The sequence below is a fragment of the Nannobrachium achirus genome, assembly GCF_963921795.1.
Source record: "Nannobrachium achirus genome assembly, contig: SCAFFOLD_354, whole genome shotgun sequence".
NCBI lineage: Eukaryota > Metazoa > Chordata > Actinopteri > Myctophiformes > Myctophidae > Nannobrachium > Nannobrachium achirus.
This window is the reverse complement of record NW_027664809.1, coordinates 1-20,623: the sequence shown is the minus strand read 5'-3', so window position 1 is coordinate 20,623 and position 20,623 is coordinate 1. Positions and strand designations below refer to the sequence as shown.

At 41.0% G+C, this 20,623-nt stretch overlaps 1 protein-coding gene across 1 annotated transcript in view; it reads left to right on the top strand.

Moving 5' to 3' along the window:
- Positions 1–8,675, top strand: part of LOC308280789 (uncharacterized protein) — a gene marked incomplete at its 3' end in the record, with an annotated part of 56,737 nt that extends 48,062 nt beyond the window's left edge. Inside the window, exons 4-7 of the mRNA XM_080755105.1 lie at positions 6,113–6,241; positions 6,361–6,494; positions 7,751–7,863; positions 8,537–8,675. Of these exons, the coding sequence (XP_080611231.1) occupies positions 6,113–6,241; positions 6,361–6,494; positions 7,751–7,863; positions 8,537–8,675 (515 nt within the window). The remainder of the gene's footprint in view (positions 1–6,112; positions 6,242–6,360; positions 6,495–7,750; positions 7,864–8,536) is intronic.
- Positions 8,676–20,623: the final 11,948 nt, after the last annotated feature.

The following is a 20,623-nucleotide window of genomic DNA, read 5'->3' as shown; positions in this document are numbered from 1 at the left end:
ATTTGACTCAAAACTAAAAACAAAACAAAGTATTTCCTTGTTTGGGTGGGTGACGTGACGTAACGTTTTCGCTGTCCTCGGTGTCAAACATGTATAAATAAAAAATATATTTGTCAAAAACCTTCTGAATATTGTGCAGGACATTAAGCTTTATGTGAACTTACTCAAGATTAACACATTTCGTTCCTCATTTCTTCAGAATTTTCAACCAAACATGGCAAAACTCATATGGTGTGACTGTCCTGACCTTGTTTCTCAAAGTGGGAACTTGAATAAAACTAAGAAAAAGAATTGCTAAAAATCATTTGAAAATGAATTTAGGCTAAAAAAAAATGTCTATTTGTGAGCCTATATATTTTCAAAGTCAAAGCATAATGTTTTCAGTCATTTCTGATCAAAAACATTTTGTCCCCCAAACCAAAATAATTTGGTGTGACACTAGTTTGGACAAATTAAACAGGCAATTATTTGGACACCTATTGGCTAGAGAGGTCCTTCTTCTGTAAGGCTATTCAGCACTCCCAGCACAACTGCAAGACAGGTGTCTGAGGTGAGTTATGATTTTAACATTTTCATGAAATGTCATCTTGTTGAAACTTTGACAAACTCACCACTTTGGATGTCTGTTGGTGTGACACCTTTTCATTAAAAAAAAGCTTAAGTTATTTGAGGTTTTGGTCATATTTCCATGTAGATCTAGGTTGCTTTGTTATAGCTAGCATGCTGTTAGCATGCTAATGTGTACATAGTAGCCTCAAGGTAAACCTAAATGCAGAAAACGTAATATGGTGTGACACTTAATCATAATGGTGTGACATGTCTGCTTGTCACGCCATATGACTTGATTGTCACACCATTTGATTTATACTATATTTAACTACAGATATAACAATAAATAACAAAGTTCCATGTTTCTTTTGTACATTTAAACATTTGTTTTAAACATTTTTACATAAAATGTAATTTAGCTTCATTCAGTGATACTTCAAATTCATCAGACAGAGCAGAAACCCCTTCACAGAAACCTTAACATATTGTTTCAATCTAAACAATATTTTCTCTTTGTCTTAAACTATACATTCCATTTTCTTTTGTCAGCTGGAACATGACAAGTGCTGAGAGAACGAGAAAGTACAGGGAGAAACTAAACAATGACCCAGCAAGGAGAGATCCAATCCAATCCAATCCACTTTATTTATAGAGCACATTTAAAAACAACAAGTTGACCAAAGTGCTTTACAAGAATCACAGCAAGCAATAGAAATAAAAACAATAAAAACATAGATAGGCATAAAATAGAAACTCAAAAAACAAAACACAGATAAAAATTCACTCTGGATTAAAAGCTTGGGAATAAAAATGTGTTTAAGACGGGTTTTAAAAACAGTGAGTGAGGGTGCCAATTTGATGGTGAGGGGGAGTTCATTCCAGAGTTTAGGGGCAGCCACAGAAAAGGCTCGATCACCCCTATGAACTAGGTTGGATCTAGGGACCACCAGCAGCAGCTTGCCTGCTGATCTCAATGTCCTTTTGGGAACATAAAGTTCAAGGAGATCAGATATATAACTTGGGCTAGTCCATCAAAAGATTTAAAAACAAACAATAAAATCTTAAACTTAATCCTAAAATGCACAGGGAGCCAGTGGAGTGAAGCCAGCACAGGGGAAATGTGGTCACGCCTTCTGGTGCCTGTCAAAAGGCGAGCAGCCGCATTTTGTAAGGCCGCCATGGCCAACCCCCAAATAAAGTGCATTGCAGTAGTCAAGGCGAGTGGTGATAAAAGCATGAATCACTTTTTCAAAATCCACAAACGATAAAAAAGGCTTGGCCTTTGATAAAATCCTAAGCTGAAAAAAAGAAGATTTTAAAACTGCATTTATTTGCTTCACTGTCCATTTTAACACCTACATTTGTTACAGTGGGTTTAAGATACGGTTCAAGGGGGCCTGTGTCTAAAACTAATGTACTAGCAGCAACACTGGGTCTAAAAATTATAATTTCTGTTTTATTCTCGTTTAGATTTAAAAAATTTAAAGCCATCCAGGCTTTAATGTCAACTAAACAGTTTAATAGCTGGTTCACAGGGGTAGTGCTATGACGTTTTATGGGGAGGTATATTTGGGAATCATCAGCGTAAAAATGGAAAGACATGCCATGTTTTCTTAAAATCGACCCTAGGGGAAGTAAATAAAGTGCAAAAAGAATGGGCCCAAGGATCGAACCCTGGGGGACTCCAGAGTGGAGGGGGGCAGGGGATGACATGGAACCACCAATGTTGACTGTGAAACCTCTACCAGTTACATAGAGAGATTGAGATAAAGAGAGAGGAGCCAAAGGGGCGAGACTGCATTTTCTACGAAGAGCAGGAGGTTGTCTGTGGCATAGCAGAACCGCAACAAGGCAGCCGGTTTGCTACCCTCACCAAATACGACTGGCTGATGTACAATACAGTCTAAATGTATAATCTAATCTGATCTAATACTTTTGTACTTTCACTCACTGGACTGGACAGTGGACAGTGTTAAGGTAGGACCCGAGACAAAACTAGCGAAAATAGCTGATCTACAAGCTCTCAACACGTTGTGCTGCGAGAGCTTGTAGATCAGCTATTTTCGGAGTTGCGCAACCCAGCACTCTTTAGCTAGTGGAGATGTGGTGTAATGTCATGATTCCTAATTACATTTGTTCAACACAAAATGCTGTGTTCAAGTTCAGGAGACTTCGGAAAAAAGCAATTTACCTGAATGCTGAGTTCTGTTTCCACTAATTGGTGTTAATAAAATGTTGCCTTGGCTCCAAGTGTGGCTATGCGCCTTATTGTCTCTTTAGGATCCTTCCTAAATCGATCCTTCCGAATCGAATCTTTTGAACGGCTCTTTGAAGTGAACGATGGGATCCGGTTCTCGGAGTAGGGAGCCGTTCATTTGGCTGAATTGGCTCGCGACGCGGTGCGGCGCCGCGATGCGCGGTGCGGCGCGGCAATGTGCAGCTATCTAGGAAGCAAATTAAGACACTACAGTTTGATTTGACCATAGCTTAGACAATTATTAAGCGATTTCTATAATTAAAACGTCTCCATATAATGCTTGGGAAGTCCACTTCCATGACAAATGACTGTATTATGTCCCTGTAAATATTTAAATGTTTGCTATTTTAAAATAGCCGATGTACAAGCTCACATTGTGCCAGGCCTCACATTGTGCCAGGCTATATACGCCGCTAGGGAGGAGCAAGTTCATTGTTGCCTGCTTGTTTTTTTTAAGGTGTTGCATGAATAACATTAGTCAAGGTAGCTTAATTTACACACACGTTTTATAAAAAGGTAAATACAAAATTGTGATCTCAACTGTCAGCAGAGGAATGTGGTGCCAGACCGTGCCACCTTGTGGATTCATGTTTCAACAAAAATATATAAATATGCAATGAGCCAAAAGAGCCAAATGAGCCAGTCTTTTGAACGGCTCTTTGAAGTGAGCCAGAGCCATGGCTCTGGCTCACTTCAAAGAGCCATAAATTGCATCTAGTGAAAAATCATACCTTTATTAATGATTAAACCAAAAAAATGTTTATGGATTACATAGAGAATATTATCAGGAAGAGTCACATATATTTGTGTAATTTTAGAGAAAGTTTTGACAGAATACATTTAAAATATGTTGTAAGATCATGAACATGGGCCTCACACAGAGTGTCGATTATGAAAAAAATATACAGATATAATTAATTTTCAAAAAACTATAGTGGATCACTGGTTAGTTATGATAAAGGACTTTGATAAAGTGAGTAACTTAAGAAAGCTGTACTCCATTTTCATTTTATGAACAATTATTTTCATGTCACACCATATGACGATTTTAGGCACAAGTACAACAAACTGCTGAATAAAGTCTGATTCCAATAAAATATCTAAAAACAAAATGTATTTCCATAAGGTTGAGAGTGAGTAGAACAAAAGTAAATAACTTTTATGCCTGCAATTTAAAGTTTTTTTAAAAACACATTTTTTGGGGCGTCACGTCACTGACCCGTTTACAGACGGCTGAAAGTGTTCCACAAGTGTTGCGCTGGGCGTTCCCCACAGCGCAACACGGTCGCCTTGGGAAACAAGGAAGTGCTGATCAAATAGAATCCATTTTCTGATACTGTGTTGTCTATTTCTCGCCTCAAATGTTTTGAAAAACATTCTTGAGAGCAACGTTTAGTTGTAAATGTCGCTGTGTGTTTGTTTACATGGCTGACATATTGGATACGGTACTAAATTCACACAGTGCAGCCTGAGTGCAGCAGGTGCTCTGAGCCTTTGATTAGGCAGCGGTGCATTATAGAGTGGAGCGGTCATTATACGACTATAATTCACCGCTGATTTCAGCGCTTGACCAATCAGAATCAAGCATTCAACCAAGATTAAACTCACCATGGTTGCTCAGGTGTCCATCAATGCCAAGGTTTTCTCAAAACGTCTTACTCGAAAAAGGCCATTAATTCCACCACCAAATCTGTTTCTTCTCCTCCTTCAGCCATTTCTTGCTATTTGTGCGTTTGTTTGTGAGTTAATTTAGCAAACTCATCAGCTCAGAGGAGATGGAAGAAAATTAAAGTGAAACAAAAGTTTATATGAAGCGGTTCCCTTTTCTCATTGGACAATTCTTTGCAGGGATGGGATCTATAGACTGTAGGGCTATGGGATGCTAGCAGGGTCGGAGTGGGACTAATTTTCAGCCCTGGAGTTTCATTAGACCAGCCCACGAGCAAAATCTTTTTTAGCATTATTTATTAATATAAACAGTAACAAACACCTATTTTCCCCATCTATTTTTGAAGCGGTGAAAGCCGCTTCCAAGGAGTGGCTTTGTGTGTCCCGTGCGTCCCTGCGCTGTGATTGGTCAGTCGGACACTTCCAATGAGACTATACCTTGAAGCTTCACATGACAATTCCAAAAAATATGTGTGTCGTGTCCCATGCGTCCAGAATTGAGGATTGGTCAAGCTTCACATTGCAATTCGGCCCTCCAGATAAAATCATTCAGAATTCAGAATTCATAAAAATATAGAACTAAAGCACATAGAAAGTATAGATCTAGAACACAGAATGTATAGATCTAGAACACAGAATGTATAGATCTAGAACATAGAGTTCATAGCTCTAGAACACATAGAATAAAAATTCACCGCTTCACTTCGAACCGAGGTTTGTTTTTTATTTAAATGAGTGGTGGTATTTTCAATATTTGCAACTACTCCTGTACTGTAGGAAGTGAGGGACAGTTCAATGTAGGGATGCACCGAAAGGGAAATTATTGGCTGAAACTGAATACCGAATATAGGGAACAATTGGCCGAAAACCGAATACTGAATACTAAATAATGAATATTTTGGCATGGCTGCCTCTGTTTTAGAGCTACATGATTATGGCAGAACATATAATAACTATGGTCCACAATATTATTAGTATTAATATAATATTTAGTATTTACATACCGATTCTTGGTTTCTGCTGTTTGTGTAATATGTCTTCTACATTTTCAGTAATATTTTTTAATATACCTGATTGTTTTTTATGCCTGCGCACACTGGCCGGCGGCGGCACCGGCCGTTCGGGGAAATTACCAGTCCTCCAGGTGGCCACTCCGAGCCTGGATGCTAGCAAGACGGTAACGTCGGCAAGGCCAGATAGAAGTCTCTACTACCTGAAAGAATACGCCCAACAGGGCAAACTCAAGATCTGTTTGGTTAAAGTATGTATTGGTTAAACTGACAATCAAAATACCATCCTCTTGAACAGCCGCTGGCTTCAATGGGCATTATGAAGGCTCACGGTGGAGAGTTTTACCTGGAGACAACAAAAAAAAAGAAAAAAAAAATATATATATATATATATATATATATATATATATATATATATATATATATATACTGTTTTTGGACTTGAACTAATAGTGGAAGCAGCACAACCAGCCTGACTGAGTGAGCTAGAGACAAATAAATACAATATGTTCGTGGGAGAAAAAAATATATATATTACAAATTAAATGTCTTTATGAGGAGTGCAGAGAAGGCCTTGCTGGCCCTGACGGCTTCATCACTGGGTTTATGATTGTTCTCCTTCTTACAGATGTTGAATTGGTGAAAGACAACCTGGCCAACCTGACTGACAGTTACAATCACCTTCAGACAAGTCTTGATCAGCTGAAGATCAGCCATAACACCCTACGGTCCAGTCTTTCCAGGTCACTCTGTGCTGGTCAGTGAGACATCACTGTTTGTATGCTCTGTTGCATCATGTTAATCATTTATCATTAATCTGAGCAAATGGAGAGAAGAAAACACTGGCGTGACTAACTTTATTATGTTTGTTTTTAGAGTCTGATGGCTTTAAATGGGATGGTGGAGTGTGTTACTACGTCTCTACTGAGAAGAAAACCTGGGATGAAAGCAGACGATTCTGTACAGACAGACAAGCTGACCTGATCATCATGAACAGCCAAGAGAAACAGGTGTGTGTGTGTGTGTGTGTGTGTGTGTGTGTGTGTGTGTGTGTGTGTGTGTGTGTGTGTGTGTGTGTGTGTGTGTGTGTGTGTGTGTGCTCGTTTAGTCAGTCTTTTGAGTAAAATTCCATTTAGTTTTAGTCATATTTTAGTCATCTGAAATGTTTTATTTGACCAAAGACTAAAATGTATTTTGGCGGGCCTTGATGGCATCGTCATGGCAGATTACACTTGGTTAAAGAGGAAAACCACTAATTTTCAAGATTGAAAATGAGTGATGACATCACACCGGTGTGAAAAAATCAATCCTCAGTTCTAGGAACACAGAAAGGGGGGAACTTTTTTATTTTATTTCCACACAACTCCTCTAAGGTATCCCATAGTTCAATATTGACAATGGGTGTTTTTTCCCTGAAATGGCCGATCTACAAACTCACTGCAGCATGTTGTGAGCTTGTAGATCTGCTATTTTCTGAGTGCAACAACCGAGTGCAACCAAATATAATATAACTTGTCTTTTAGTTCTACTGGATCTCTTCTCAATAGTCCCTCCCTAACATTTTAGTCTAGTTTTTAATGTCAATATATATGTAGTCTTAGTTTTAGTCATCCTAGCTTGGTTTTTAGTCATTTTGTTTTTGTCAATGAAAAAATACATTTTTCTCCATAGTTTTAGTTGACAAATTCAACCCCGTGCAAAAAAAAATCATGGGTAAATCTTGTTACAAGAATCAATACAACTATCAAATCTGTATGGTACAGTATGTTACAGTACATAATTATACAGTAATGTGTATGTTACAGTACATGTACAGTAATGTGTATGGTACAGTATGTTACAGTACATGTACAACAGTAATGGTACAGTATGTTACAGTACACGTACAGTAATGTGTATGGTACAGTACATGTACAGTAATGTGTATGGTACAGTATGTTACAGTACAGTAATGTGTATGGTACAGTATGTTACAGTACAGTAATGTGTTATGGTACAGTATGTTACAGTACATGTACAGTGGTTGGAGGTGGTCTCACTACACTACCTACTCAACCTACTGGTTGACAAGTAGCCCTGTCTGAAGCTCTTCAGTTCAGTATCTCTCCTACTAAAGGGCAGATTCCCTCTTGGTTGAGCGGCTAAGGTTTGGTTACCCACACGGCAGACCTGGGTTCAAATCCTGTGTTCTAGTTGAGACCTCTGTCTGGAGAAGACATGAAACTTACTGATTGTAGCATTAAGTAACCAGAAGCTTTTCTTCCAGGACCTTGTTGAGAGAGTTGCTCCCAGCAGTACCCATGTATGGATTGGTTTGAGTGACAGAGACACAGAAGGATCCTTTAAATGGGTTGATGGAAAACCTCTGAGCTCACCAACGTAAGACTTTACCTTCATTAATAATAATATATAGCACAGATGGACACACAGTTAGATACTTACACAGACAGACAGACATTTTAAGTTGCTTGATTCCATATTTAGATATAATTTTTATCAGACACGTCCCCTTAGTTTAACCATGATAGATTTTTTTTCTTTTTTTTTCTGATGACTCCTACGTGGTCTGGTCGTTTTTTGTGATAACTTTCATTTATTTCTATATTATTTTCCCAATAAATCATTAAAAATAAATGAAAATGGTTATTGTAAAAACACGGCCAGCTCAAGTATTAGGAGGGTAGTATGAATCACCAGGAGGAAAAAAATGTGTGGGTGTTTTCAATCTGTCATGGTTAGAATAGTTTGAAGTTACAATGGGTTTAGGAAGGAGGTGTGTCTGATTAAATTACCAATTTTTTTTTTTAAAGTGAAACATCCCATAAGTGTACAGACGGGCAGACACACTGTGTGAGACAGAAACACACTGTGTTGGTATATTATAGAAATACCATTTAGATCATTTATTTTACATATTTTCAATACTTTCCATCATGTTCATCTCTAGTAACATGCCCCAAATAGGTTTAAGAAGTTAAAAAACAAATGATTTGGAGATTAAATAAATCATTGTAAATGTAATGTAATGAATGACTGTTGTTTATTTCTACAGGTTCTGGGGGAATGGTCAGCCTAATGGTGGAGCAGACGAGGACTGTGTTATCTATTATTATGGAGGGTCTTATAGAGGATGGTTTGACAATCAATGTTCTGCCACTTTCCGTTGGATGTGTGAAAAAGTTGTTCAGTGAAATCCTCATGGTCACTGTATCACTTCTGTACTGAAACATGGATTAATATCATTGTTAAATCAACACTGAAACATGGATTAATATCATTGTTAAATCAACACTGAAACATGGATTAATGTCATTGTTAATTCAACACTGAAACATGGATTAATATCATTGTTAAATCAACACTGAAACATGGATTAATATCATTGTTAAATCAACACTGAAACATGGATTAATATCATTGTTAAATCAACACTGAGGTCAAATAAAGGTTTTACTGTTTCAAAGTGTCAAGTGTTCAATTAATCATTGTTGTAACAGTATCACCATATTGTGTTGTACATCAGTGGTTCTCTATATGGGGTCCAATGATCCCAAGGGGTCCTTGGAGTGGGTTCCAGGGGGTCCCCAGCTAAATGGGTTAATACATCACAATTATTTTCACCACTATGGAGGTTGGATATTCAAAAAAGGCAAGTGTACAAGCTTGAGCTTGTAGATCTGCCTTTTTTTAAAATACCTTATTTGCTTCTGGGGGGTCCCTGATATTTAGAGATGGGAGGTGACATTAAAAAGTTTGAAAAACACTGACGTAGAAACATGTGTCTTCAAAAACCTTATAATTGAGAAGAAGGCTTTAGGAGCAATATAGAATCAGGAAAAAAATATCCAAAGGCTTGTTCACAATCTTTCAAAAAATTGGAGATGTACAAGCTCACAGCGCTCGTGGCACTCGGTCAGGGGCGCTGGAAGTGGGGTGCTGAGGGAGCTGCAGCTCCCCTGGTGGTGGGGAGGAACAAAAAAAACATTTTTTTTTTCTTTTTTTAAATAAGCCTATATACACACACAGCTATATTAAAACAATAATGTATTTGACTTTGGGGAATAAAATATGTTGAAAAAAGGTATTTGATTATCACATGGTGACCTAATCACATGGTCACCTTGCCACTTCCGGTCAGAAGGGAAGTCAAATTTAAATCCTGCTTTGATGGCACACCAAAGTCTATTTATTTGAGAACTAGAAACTGTCTATAGGCTCATTTAGTCAGGTTTGTTATGTTAAGAAATGTATGTTTGTCGGATTTTTGTGAAGATTTGTAAAACTATACATTTTTGGAATCTTCAGAGCATGGGGAATCCAAAAATCAATGTTCCCATTTGCACAGACACCTGCAAAGCCGCCATTTTGGACGTTCAAAATGGCCGACATAAAATACTATGTTTTCTGGGTCAAGGAATCAAATGAGTAAATGTTGGGAGTAAAATGTTCCGGACCCCCACCCCCTTTCTGGGGGTTATCTATTTTGGGACCTCCCAGAACAGTACGCCAGCCAATTAATGTCCTATTTTCATAATAGTAGAGTTGTTTTGTAGGTTTTAAAACCTCCTGGGCTCATTTATTGCACTTTTAAACTAGCCAGAATAATCCTTCTGACTTTTGGTTGGGGTCTTTCCTCACCTGGGACCCCCAGACAGACCCTTGAGCCTATCTCAGTAATCGCTCTGCTCCAGAGCAATGTTAAATTAGATCATAACTGAAGCATAAAAGTTGTTGTAGCTGGGCTTTGAAAACAAAAAGGAGTAATAACAAATAACAGGGGTCTTCCACAGGGGGTCCGGGACCCCTGGGGGGTCCTCAGTTACTACAGGTGGGGGCCCGCCAAATCTTGATGGGATTTGAAACTGTAACCTTTGATGGTTTATTAGTATTCTCAGTATTATTTATAACATTTTTGTGTTGGACAGTTATGGTTGACAGGTGTTAATTGAGTTTGTGGGGAGGGCGGGCTTAGGGGGGGCTAAAGGGGATGGTGTTTTCCTCTGGTGTTTCAGTCCGAGTGTATCAAAGGGTGCGTTCGGAAATGCACACTCAGGTGGGGTCGGACTGCGCGGGCGTTTATCGTGGGCTTGCCCAGGCCTTACGGCCTGGGCATAAATATAACGATTGCATTCACCACGGCTTCGTAACTCGCGCGGCGCCGCTTGCAATGTCGTGGACAATAACTGTGACATCTAACCATAAACGAGCGCTCTACCACACCCGGTGCGCATTTCCGAACGCACCCTTTGATACACTCTGACTGAATCACCAGTAGAAAACACTCTCTCGGGGCTAAAGCCCCCTCTAGCCCCCCCCCCCTGGAGCCGTCCCTGTTGCAACGTATTACTTTAGGCGCGCAGACTAACATGTCCATTTATTGCACTGCACTCACACTGACAACACAACATACACACCTCTGTGTTATCCTCACCCCAAAACCAATACCCTATCCTCTTAAAGAGCTCATGGTCAATTATGCCCAAAGAGATTCACTACATGTCCTCCCTAATAATGTTGACAGTCTTTGTTTGTATTGTTTAAGCAGCTGCACCATCCCTTGCAATCTGCTTTGCAGACACATTTGATGAGCTCAAGTATTGCCTATATTTATATGAGTTAAAGCGAAGGATCTCAACGTCTTATGCCTTACCTTAGTTTCCTTTTAGTTGACCTTGTATCAGTGAACTGTACTGTCATGAAACTGTAATTTATCCTATGCAAAACTTCTAATAAATACTTCAATCAAATCAATAAAAAAAGCCTTTGAAGCAGGGAGGGCAAGACACTTGACTGGAACATACCCTCCACTTTCTGACACTGCTGTAAATTTGCAACAGTCAAAGCCAAGGTACAAAACAAAAGTAAGTAGATATATTTGAGCGAGTTCAAGTTATTGAATGTCACAAATGTCAAGGGTTCCTTGGCCTACACAATTCGTCATGGGTCAACACCTACTTGAAGCCTGATAATGATGACATTAAGCCATTAACCGCTTCAAGGACCTTAGCAAGAGTTCCATTTCTACTGAGCTTATTAATGGTGAGCTTCCATCAACATTGCAGTCATTGGAGCATGTTGCATGCCGTGTTTACAGTTCAAAAGGTCCAACAACCAACTTGTGCTGCACTGCTACCACATATCCTCCTTGCCAACTATGTCACAATGCGGGATAAATCATACCTGACAAATTGCCCTAAGCTTCCACCAATCGAAGAAAATGGGTGAAATTCAGAGAGTGGAGGGTATGTTCCAGTCAGGGGTCTTGCCCTCCCTGCTCAAATAACCTGCCTTCCACTCTATGCTATGGTGGAGACTGTGTCAACACTATTAGGTTGGACATTGAAGATGACGATGATAAAGACGAATAGATCCTGCATGTCTGAAATTACTGTATTGTAGTGAATCTCCTTGGGCATAATTGACCATGGGCTCTTTAAGAGGATGGGTGCGGGTTTTGGGGTGACGATAACACAGAGGTGGGTGTGTTGTGTTGTCAGTGAGTGCAGTGCAATAAATGGACATTTTAGTCTGCGTGTCCCAAAATATGAAGTTGCAATAGCTTAAATATTGCAATCCCAGCAGTAACACCTGTCAACCATAACTGTCCAACACAAAGAATGTATAAATAATACTGAGAATACTAATAAACCATCAAAGTACAATACCGTTGTTTTGGGTTGAGATTGGCACATTTCCTGGGGCAATCTGCCCATATCATGCATGTCACACGTGTCTTCCTCTTCTTTTTTAGTTTTTTATTCTCAAAAAGCGCCTGCAATGTAGTGCATTTGAAACTACATTGCAGTGCACATCATGCGGTGATCACTGCTTGCCTCCTCTGAATTGTTTTATTTTTATTTTCGTTTATTTATATTTCGTTGCTGAGTGAGGTCAGCAGACAAAGTGACATAAGTGAGATGAAAAAACCTGAGTGAAATGTGCCAATGTCAACCAGAAACATTGGTACATAAACCCTGAATACATAAAAACATTCAAGTTTCAAATCCCATCAAGATTTGGTGGGCCCCTGTAGTAACTCTGTAGTAGCTCCCTGTGGAAGACCCCTGGTATTTGTTACTACTCCTTTTTGTTTTCAGAGCCCAGCTACAACAACTTTTATGCTTCAATTATGATCTAATTTAACATTGTTCTGGAGCAGAGCGATTACTGAGACAGACTCAGGGGTCTGTCTGGGGGTCCCAGGCGAGGAAAGACCCCAACCAAAGGTCAGAAGGATTATTCTGGCTGCTTTAAAAGTATAATAAATGAACCCAGGAGGTTTTAAAACCTACAAAACAACTCTAATATTATGAAATTAGGACATTAACTGGCTGGCGTACTGTTCTGGGAGGTCCCAAAATAGATAACCCCCAGAAAGGGGGTGGGGGTCCGGAACATTTTACACCCAACATTTACTCATTTGATTCCTTGACCCAGAAAACATAGGATTGGCATGTTTAATTAAGTTTCTAGGTTGTCCAGAAGCCAAGATAGCACAAATGATGTATTTTATGTCGGCCATTTTGAACGTCCAAAATGGCGGCTTTGCAGGTGTCTGTGCAAATGGGAACATTGATTTTTGGATTCCCCATGCTCTGAAGATTCCAAAAATGTATAGTTTTACAAATCTTCACAAAAATCCGACAAAAATACATAAGGAACCTGACTAATTGTTGCAAACTAACACCGTTGTATATGGGGAATAAAAAACAGTAGAAAACTGTTACAAAAATAATACCCAATTTTGTTGTGTGTGCGTGAGTGACTGTGTGTGTGCATGCGTGCTGTGTGTTGCACTGTGTGCTAAAATAACTAGTAACTATATAGCTCCTTGTTACACCGTTGTGCGGGGAATAAGCACCTGAAACCGTAATAAAAATAACCCAAAACCGGATAAAAAACGTGAATTTTTCGGCGTGCAGCGCACGCATGAACTCCTCCAGGCTCAGCTCCCCTTGGGATTTGGGAGTCCCAGCGCCCCTGCACTCGGTGCTATAGTTAAAGCATAACATAAGGTAATGCGTTCCAGCTCTTAATGGTTAAAGGGATATGAAACACAAAATCACTTTTTCTATAAATATATATTATATCAATGAGTCACTTGTGATAGGGAGCAATGATATGGTTCAATTTGCCCATAGGCTTGGGGATTCAGAGCTTTCTGCTGTCTTTGTAGCTATTTCTGTGTACTTCCACTTTCTAGGTCAAAAAGAAATATTTCGCGCCGCTCATTAAATATTAGCTATCAATGTTCTGTGGTGTAACGTGACGTAGGCATATCTAATTAATATTAACGTTTGTTTAATATAGAGTTGTATCAAGGGGGGGGCGTGGTTTCACTGCTTGTTTCAGCCAGAGAGACGAGCAGGCTCTGTCAACAGACAGTTACACTGTGTGGAGCCTGTTATTTTCTGTGTAGTGTAGCCTGTGTGTGTGCGTGCGAGCGTGTCGTGACAGTGCACGCACACACAACGTCCACAGGAAAACTAGCAGATCTACAAGCTCACAACACGTCGCGAAAGCGACACGTTGTGAGCTTGTATATCGGCTATGTATGTAGCCTAGCTAATAGCCGTAGAGCCGAAACCAACGTGGTTACATGAGAAGCTGCTATGCTACGGCTGTTAGCTAGGCTACATAGCTACATAGCAGATATACAAGCCCACAACGTGTCGCTTTCACGACGCGTTGTGAGCTTGTAGATCTGCTAGTTTTCGTGTGTGGACGTTGCGTGTGTGCGCGCACTGTCACGACGACACACACAAACACACACACACACACACACACACACACACACACACTACACAGCAAATAGCTATAGCGCTAGCCTAGCGTCCATTCTTCACTGGTTCCGTGGTCCAGGGCTGGAGAAAGTTTGTCCATGGATAAAAGCTCAGACAGCTTGTTTGTAAAATACCTGCACATTAGTTATAGAACCTGGAGTTGCCGAATCTTTATACTTTTTACACCTCCAATGGCTGGTTTTAAAAAATGTTTCCGAAATGGAAAAGCAACAACTGCCCAGTGCTGGAGAGAGTGTTTTTTACTGGTGATTCAGTCAGAGTGTATGAAAGGGTGCGCTCGTTTTATTGTCCACGACATTGCAAGCGGCGCGAAGGCCAGCGGACCTTGGTCCTGCTCTTCGCCCCCGAGCGCCGCAGGCGCGAGTGGCCGCGAAGAGCGGAGTTACGAAGCCGTGGTGAATGCCCAGGCCGTAAGGCCTGGGCAAGCCCACGATAAACGCCCGCGCAGTCCGGTGCGCATTTCCGAACGCACCCTTTCCCCACACTCGGACTGAAACACCAGTAAAAAACACCATCCCCCCAGTGCTGACAGCTTCGGTCTGTCTCTCTCTGATAAAAGACGCATTACTCCGCCCCCTCCCCCCACAACGGCAGATAACCACGCCTACATTTTAGAAATCTTTTCATATCTCAAGTCTGATAAAACAAATAAAGAGGCGGGGTTTCTTATCCCTTAAAGGAATACTTTCATTACGGTCAGCAAGGAAATAATTTGATACTTCTGGGTCGATGTATTTTATTTAGTCGTGTAATCAGTGATGGGCATGCTACTACTAATGTACAGTACCTATGCTACAAGTTACACTCGATTAAATATAGCTAAAGCTACAGCGAAGCTATCCCCAAAGAAATATAGTTACCTAAGCTACAAGTTACACTCGATTAAATATAGCTAAAGCTACAGTGAAGCTATCCCCAAAGAAATGTAGTTACCTAAGCTACAAGCTACATGGCAGAAGTAGCTAGCCGAAACGACACAACTTTTATTTATTTATTTCGGAATTAAAATGTCTTAAGTTATTAAATTGTCTTCTGGGGTCTCACTATTGGGGACACTATGGCAATTGACTGTTCTATTTATTTATTTATGTTTCATATATATATATATATATATATATATATATATATATATATACTGTGTGTGTATATATATATATATATATGTATATATATATTATTATTATTATTATAATTTTTACCCTTACCCTCATTAATATTATTAGTATTTATTTTTTATTTTCAATATTGTGTCTCTGTCTCTCTGTGCGTCTCTCTCTCTCTCTCTCTCTCTCTCTCTCTCTCTCTCTCTCTCTCTCTCTCTCTCTCTCTCTCTCTACTGTTTGTTTGCGTCTGTAGTTGTTGTTCTTACAGCCTTTGTGAACATCTTGTTTGCCTTTTCCAAAATAATAGCTTTACTATTATTAAGTGTGCCTACAAAACACTTATTGTATTTCAAATCCCCAGTACCCCGGTTAGGATTAGGGTAAGGGTTAGGTTTAGGGTTAGGGTAAGGGTTAAGGTTTAGCCTTTAGGTTAGCATTCACCAGGGTTAGGGTTAGGGTTAGGGTTAGGGTTAGGGTTCACCTGCGTCTGCACGTTAGTGTTCACCGAGACGGCAGGTTAGAGTTCGCCCGCGATTCGGACTGCTGGCCGCTCGAAACAACGGCGCATCGAAACATCACTACGCGCCCTCATGTATCACCAAGTGTCATTATGTGAAACCTAGCTGGAGAGTGGATTCAGTTATCAGACATCCCAAGTCTCCCGGATGTTGTGGGAGTCTCCCGGAAATCAGAGTCTCCTCCCGGGCACCCGCGAGTGTCACTAAACCTCCCGGAAATCCCGGACGCTCCCGCAAATGCTTGCCATATCCGGCTGGATCCGGTCGAAAAAAACGGATCTGCAACCCGCAATGCGTTCTGATTCGTCGTCGAACTGTCAATCTGGCAAGATTGTAATTCACTGTGGGAGATGTGGGCGTCTAAAAGTGACCAACCACTGGTCCCAGATGCAGACTGGGTTCTCTCCTCGAGAGTCGAGACTCAAGCGTGAGAATATAATCAGCTCGTATTGTAAACAGACAGGTTTTTGACAGGTCTTGCTTAATATGAATGAAATAACAGTACTTTACAACTGTCGGTTCTTTTTCGCTGGACATACAACTGGACAAGCTGCGTCAGCCTGTGCGACGTACGGCAGCCTGTGTCTCACTGTGACATAACTTTCTCCCAAATAGGTAAGAAAGACATCATTCTATAAATTAACCCGATTATATTAAGCCTAAAATGGTTCCGCCGCCGTGCAGAACCGCTTTTAACAGTGTTGCATTTTTAACCATAGAAAAAAAAACTATATTTTTTTGCGTGCGGCACGTGCACAGGGGACCTCCCGGAAATGCTGATCGCCAACTTGGGATGTCTGAGTTCAAGGGAGACTCACTGGTGCAGGGCTCGCTGTTACAGATGTCATTGATCACGTCGTTGCCCTCACACTGCCTGCCGCCATGCTGAGGGGCGGGGCTAGCACAGAGGCGTGTCCTCTGTCTTCTTCCTCCCCCACAGGAAACACTGCAGGCCGCCCAGCTCACCCATGATGACCACCTCCCTTCCACTGGAGAGGAGAGGAGAGGAGAGGAGAGGAGAGGAGAGGAGAGGAGAGGAGAGGAGAGGAGAGGTTTCACCTTACAGTTTCAGTCTTATTATATTTCAGTCATGCTCCATCTCAAAATGTATGTACAATGCACTTCACATCCACTGGACTAACAGCCACAGGAGATAATCGAGGGTTTTTAACAATTTAACCTTTAACATATGAGAGCCTGTCTGACACTATGTAGGTTGATTTCTATGTTGATTCATCCTGCTATTGTTTGTATGTGTATTCTGTACCCGTGTATGCAGACATCCTACCATGGACATTTTGCAGCGTGCATGCTCCCGGGCTTGTGGCATATGCAGGCAGACTAGGAGTCAACATTGGTTCTCAAATGTTTTATTTTCAAAGACCACCATAACTCTGTACACTCTCAGAGTTACATATATGTTATTGTCTTTCAGGGCTACTTATGTCAGAGGCAATCTCTAATTATAGCATATCGTTGTTGTCGGGTGGAAACCTTGTATCTCCAAGTTTCAAATGAGTTCTTTCGCAAAGTAAAGCCCTGCTTCATCATACAAGGCCGTTGCACAAAAGTAGTGAAAACAGCCGATCTACAAGCACACACAACGCCTTGCGGTGCGAGGCGTTAAAGCGGTATTGCTTTTTTCGGCTGTTTTTCGCCCGGAGTCGCCGCAGACCACCAGAATGGGGCCGCGCGACCACCGCGACCGCCTCGCCGATACGAATCCGTAGAGCCGTCTACCGTCATTTTTAGACCAGAATTGGGGGAGTAACAGGCAAGATTCCTTCACCAACTTAAACACTGTTGCTGACGGAAGCTACTTCCTGAAGAGACGGCAAGACGCGCTGTGATTGGCCGGTAGTGTATGATCCGCGCTGTGATTGGCCAACGTATATCGTATATGGATGATGCAGATGACGTAATTTTGCCGGGAAATCCGGTCCCCGGCCAGGATCATAGAAAACATATTGACAGAAGGCTTTAGGGGCTGAAATGAACGGAGTTGGGGTTCTAAAACTTTAGCGATTTAATAGTTAGGACAATTTTAAGATTAGTTTTATTGGAAAAGTTACATAGTATGGCTTTAAATATATATAAAATACATGTTTACCATTCTTTGGTATGGAGTGGAACCAACTGAAGGAGGAACTGGAGTGGAAGCAGTACTCTTCTCAGAGTTGACATCTGTGAAGCCAAATATGTACACACACAAAGCCACACTCGCAAAGACAAAAAGGCATGCACACACGCAGGCAAGTACAAGTAGATTGCCTACACGCATACACGCATACACGCATACACGCGTGCGCGCACACACACACACACACACACACACACACACACACACACACACACACACACACACACACACAAACGTTGAGGGTAAACAACAGGGTTGGGCCTGGGTACATTTCTCACATATTTATCTGCATGGCTTAGGGCCGGGCTCAGTAAGTCTGTCACAAAAGGCATTGTGCATTCCATATTGATATGTTAAATCCAATCAATGCTGAGTGGGACCTTTTTTTACACATAAAAAATTATTAAAACATAAATGAACCTCACACATTAGAAGGACATGCTAATGTGTGAGGGGCCGTGATTCTTTCATATTCTTTCCCCGCCGCAGCAGGTAGTGCAGTGCCTGGCCTCGACCCGACCCGATACGCGATTTTCCGGAACCGGCAGGAAAGGTTCGGATTCCGGAACCGGCACTGTGTCTGCAGATAACTCCACGTATGGGCATAAATGGACACAGGCAAACAGATGGTCAAAACGGGTCCTACATATATCCATATATGGACATAAAATGGACGTTGACAGATATCTCCATATATGGGCTTAAATGGACACAGGCAAACAGATGGTCAAAACGGATCCTATGACAACAGGTATAACGGGGTTTGCATTAAAGGGCGGGACATTCATTCCCTATTTACACCGTTCCCGAGTTGGTCAGGTCGACGACTAGTAATATAGTAATAATAGTAGTAATTGATTGATTTCAATGATGAGTGTAGGTATTGGTAGGTCATGCATCCAAGGATTAAATGAATGCCCTACTTGATCATACTACAGCGTCACAAGAAACCGTTTAGGACATATGAGGTACGACAGAGACATACTCTAGTCTAGAGCAGGGGTCTTTAACATTTTCAGGCCAAGGAACCCTTTAGCTGACAGGGAGATGAAGCAGGGACCCCCACTACATACAGTATTGTATAAACTTGTGTTCATAGACGTGTTTGAATGCACTGTCATCAGTCTATGTTGGATTTGTGTTAATGTGTTTTTTCAGACATTTAACCACTTAAATCGTCGATACTTAGTAAATTTGACCTTTCACTCCAAACCTATTTGCCAAAAATAGCCAATCTACAAGCTCTCAACGAGGCGTTGAGAGCTTGTAGATCGGCTATTTTTGTCTAAAGTTCTCCTCAGAGGGATGCGAGGGTTCAAGTTGTTCATTTAAAAGAATTATCCTTTTACACAAAGATTTGGAGGACCCCCTGTTGTAACTCTGAGGACCCCCTAGGGGTCCCGGACCCCCTGTTGAAGACCTTTGGTCTAGAGCATACGGTGCATGTTTGCTGCCTAACAGAACAATTGTTCTCCTTCTTTTGTGTATCATCGTACTTGATGGTTGGGTGGGGTTTCACAAGATGTTCTTGGTGGGGAGGCCACGTGGAGGCTGTCGTCAAGTTCTCCCCCACAGAACAATGTTGAGTTTATAGAAAATAACCCTGCGGGACAGTTGTTATTTAACGACATGAAATAAATAACCAAAATAAATGATGAGAGATGTATTTACAAGCTCAACGCGTAATATCGAGATATAAGCTCACCGTCCTGCCCCCTCCCCCTCCCCCACCACCACCACCTGCATAGTACTGAAACCGAGCAATGTTGACCACAATAAGTCACATTTCCTGAACCTTGCGTGTGTGTGTGTGTGTGTGTGTGTGTGTGTGTGTGTGTGTGTGTGTGTGTGTGTGTGTGTGTGTGTGTGTGTGTGTGTGTGTGTGCAGAGAAAGGCATTCAAGAGAAAGGCGTTCAAGCCACGGAGCTTGCTATCATAGAGGTATAAGAACGCCATCTTTTCAGTCTTTTTGTAGAGAAAAGTGATTTTTCTCACTACTGCCCCTACGGTTGACAACGGTGGTCGCGGGTACCTTCTTGCTACGGACAAATCCAGTACGTTCAGTTGGGAGGTGTACGGTAGGGTCCGTGTACGGACCGTAATCATACGGACAAGTACGGACAGAAGAAGAACTGATATGAAACTGACCAAATGGAAAAACTCCATTCGTTAGTAGTGTAGACCTGCAGTCCTTATGTATTACTATGCATGGTACTTAAGCCTACATACATGCACACATACATACAGATATATATGTATATATAAATATATATATATATATATATATATATATATATATATATATATATATATATATATATATATACAGTACATACATAGACCTACTATTTTGTAGGATTTATAATAGGATTATTATTCTCCTTTCTTTAACCAGGTGAGCCCCTGTGAGATGGCAAAATTGTGTTAGTTTCCTGTGTGCATGGCAAGTGTGTGTGTGTGTGTGTGTGTGTGTGTGTGTGTGTGTGTGTGCGTGTGCGTGTGCGTGTGCGTGTGCGTGTGCGTGCGCGTGCATGTGTGTGTGTCAGTTGGAATCAGTAGGTGTTGTGTGGTCAG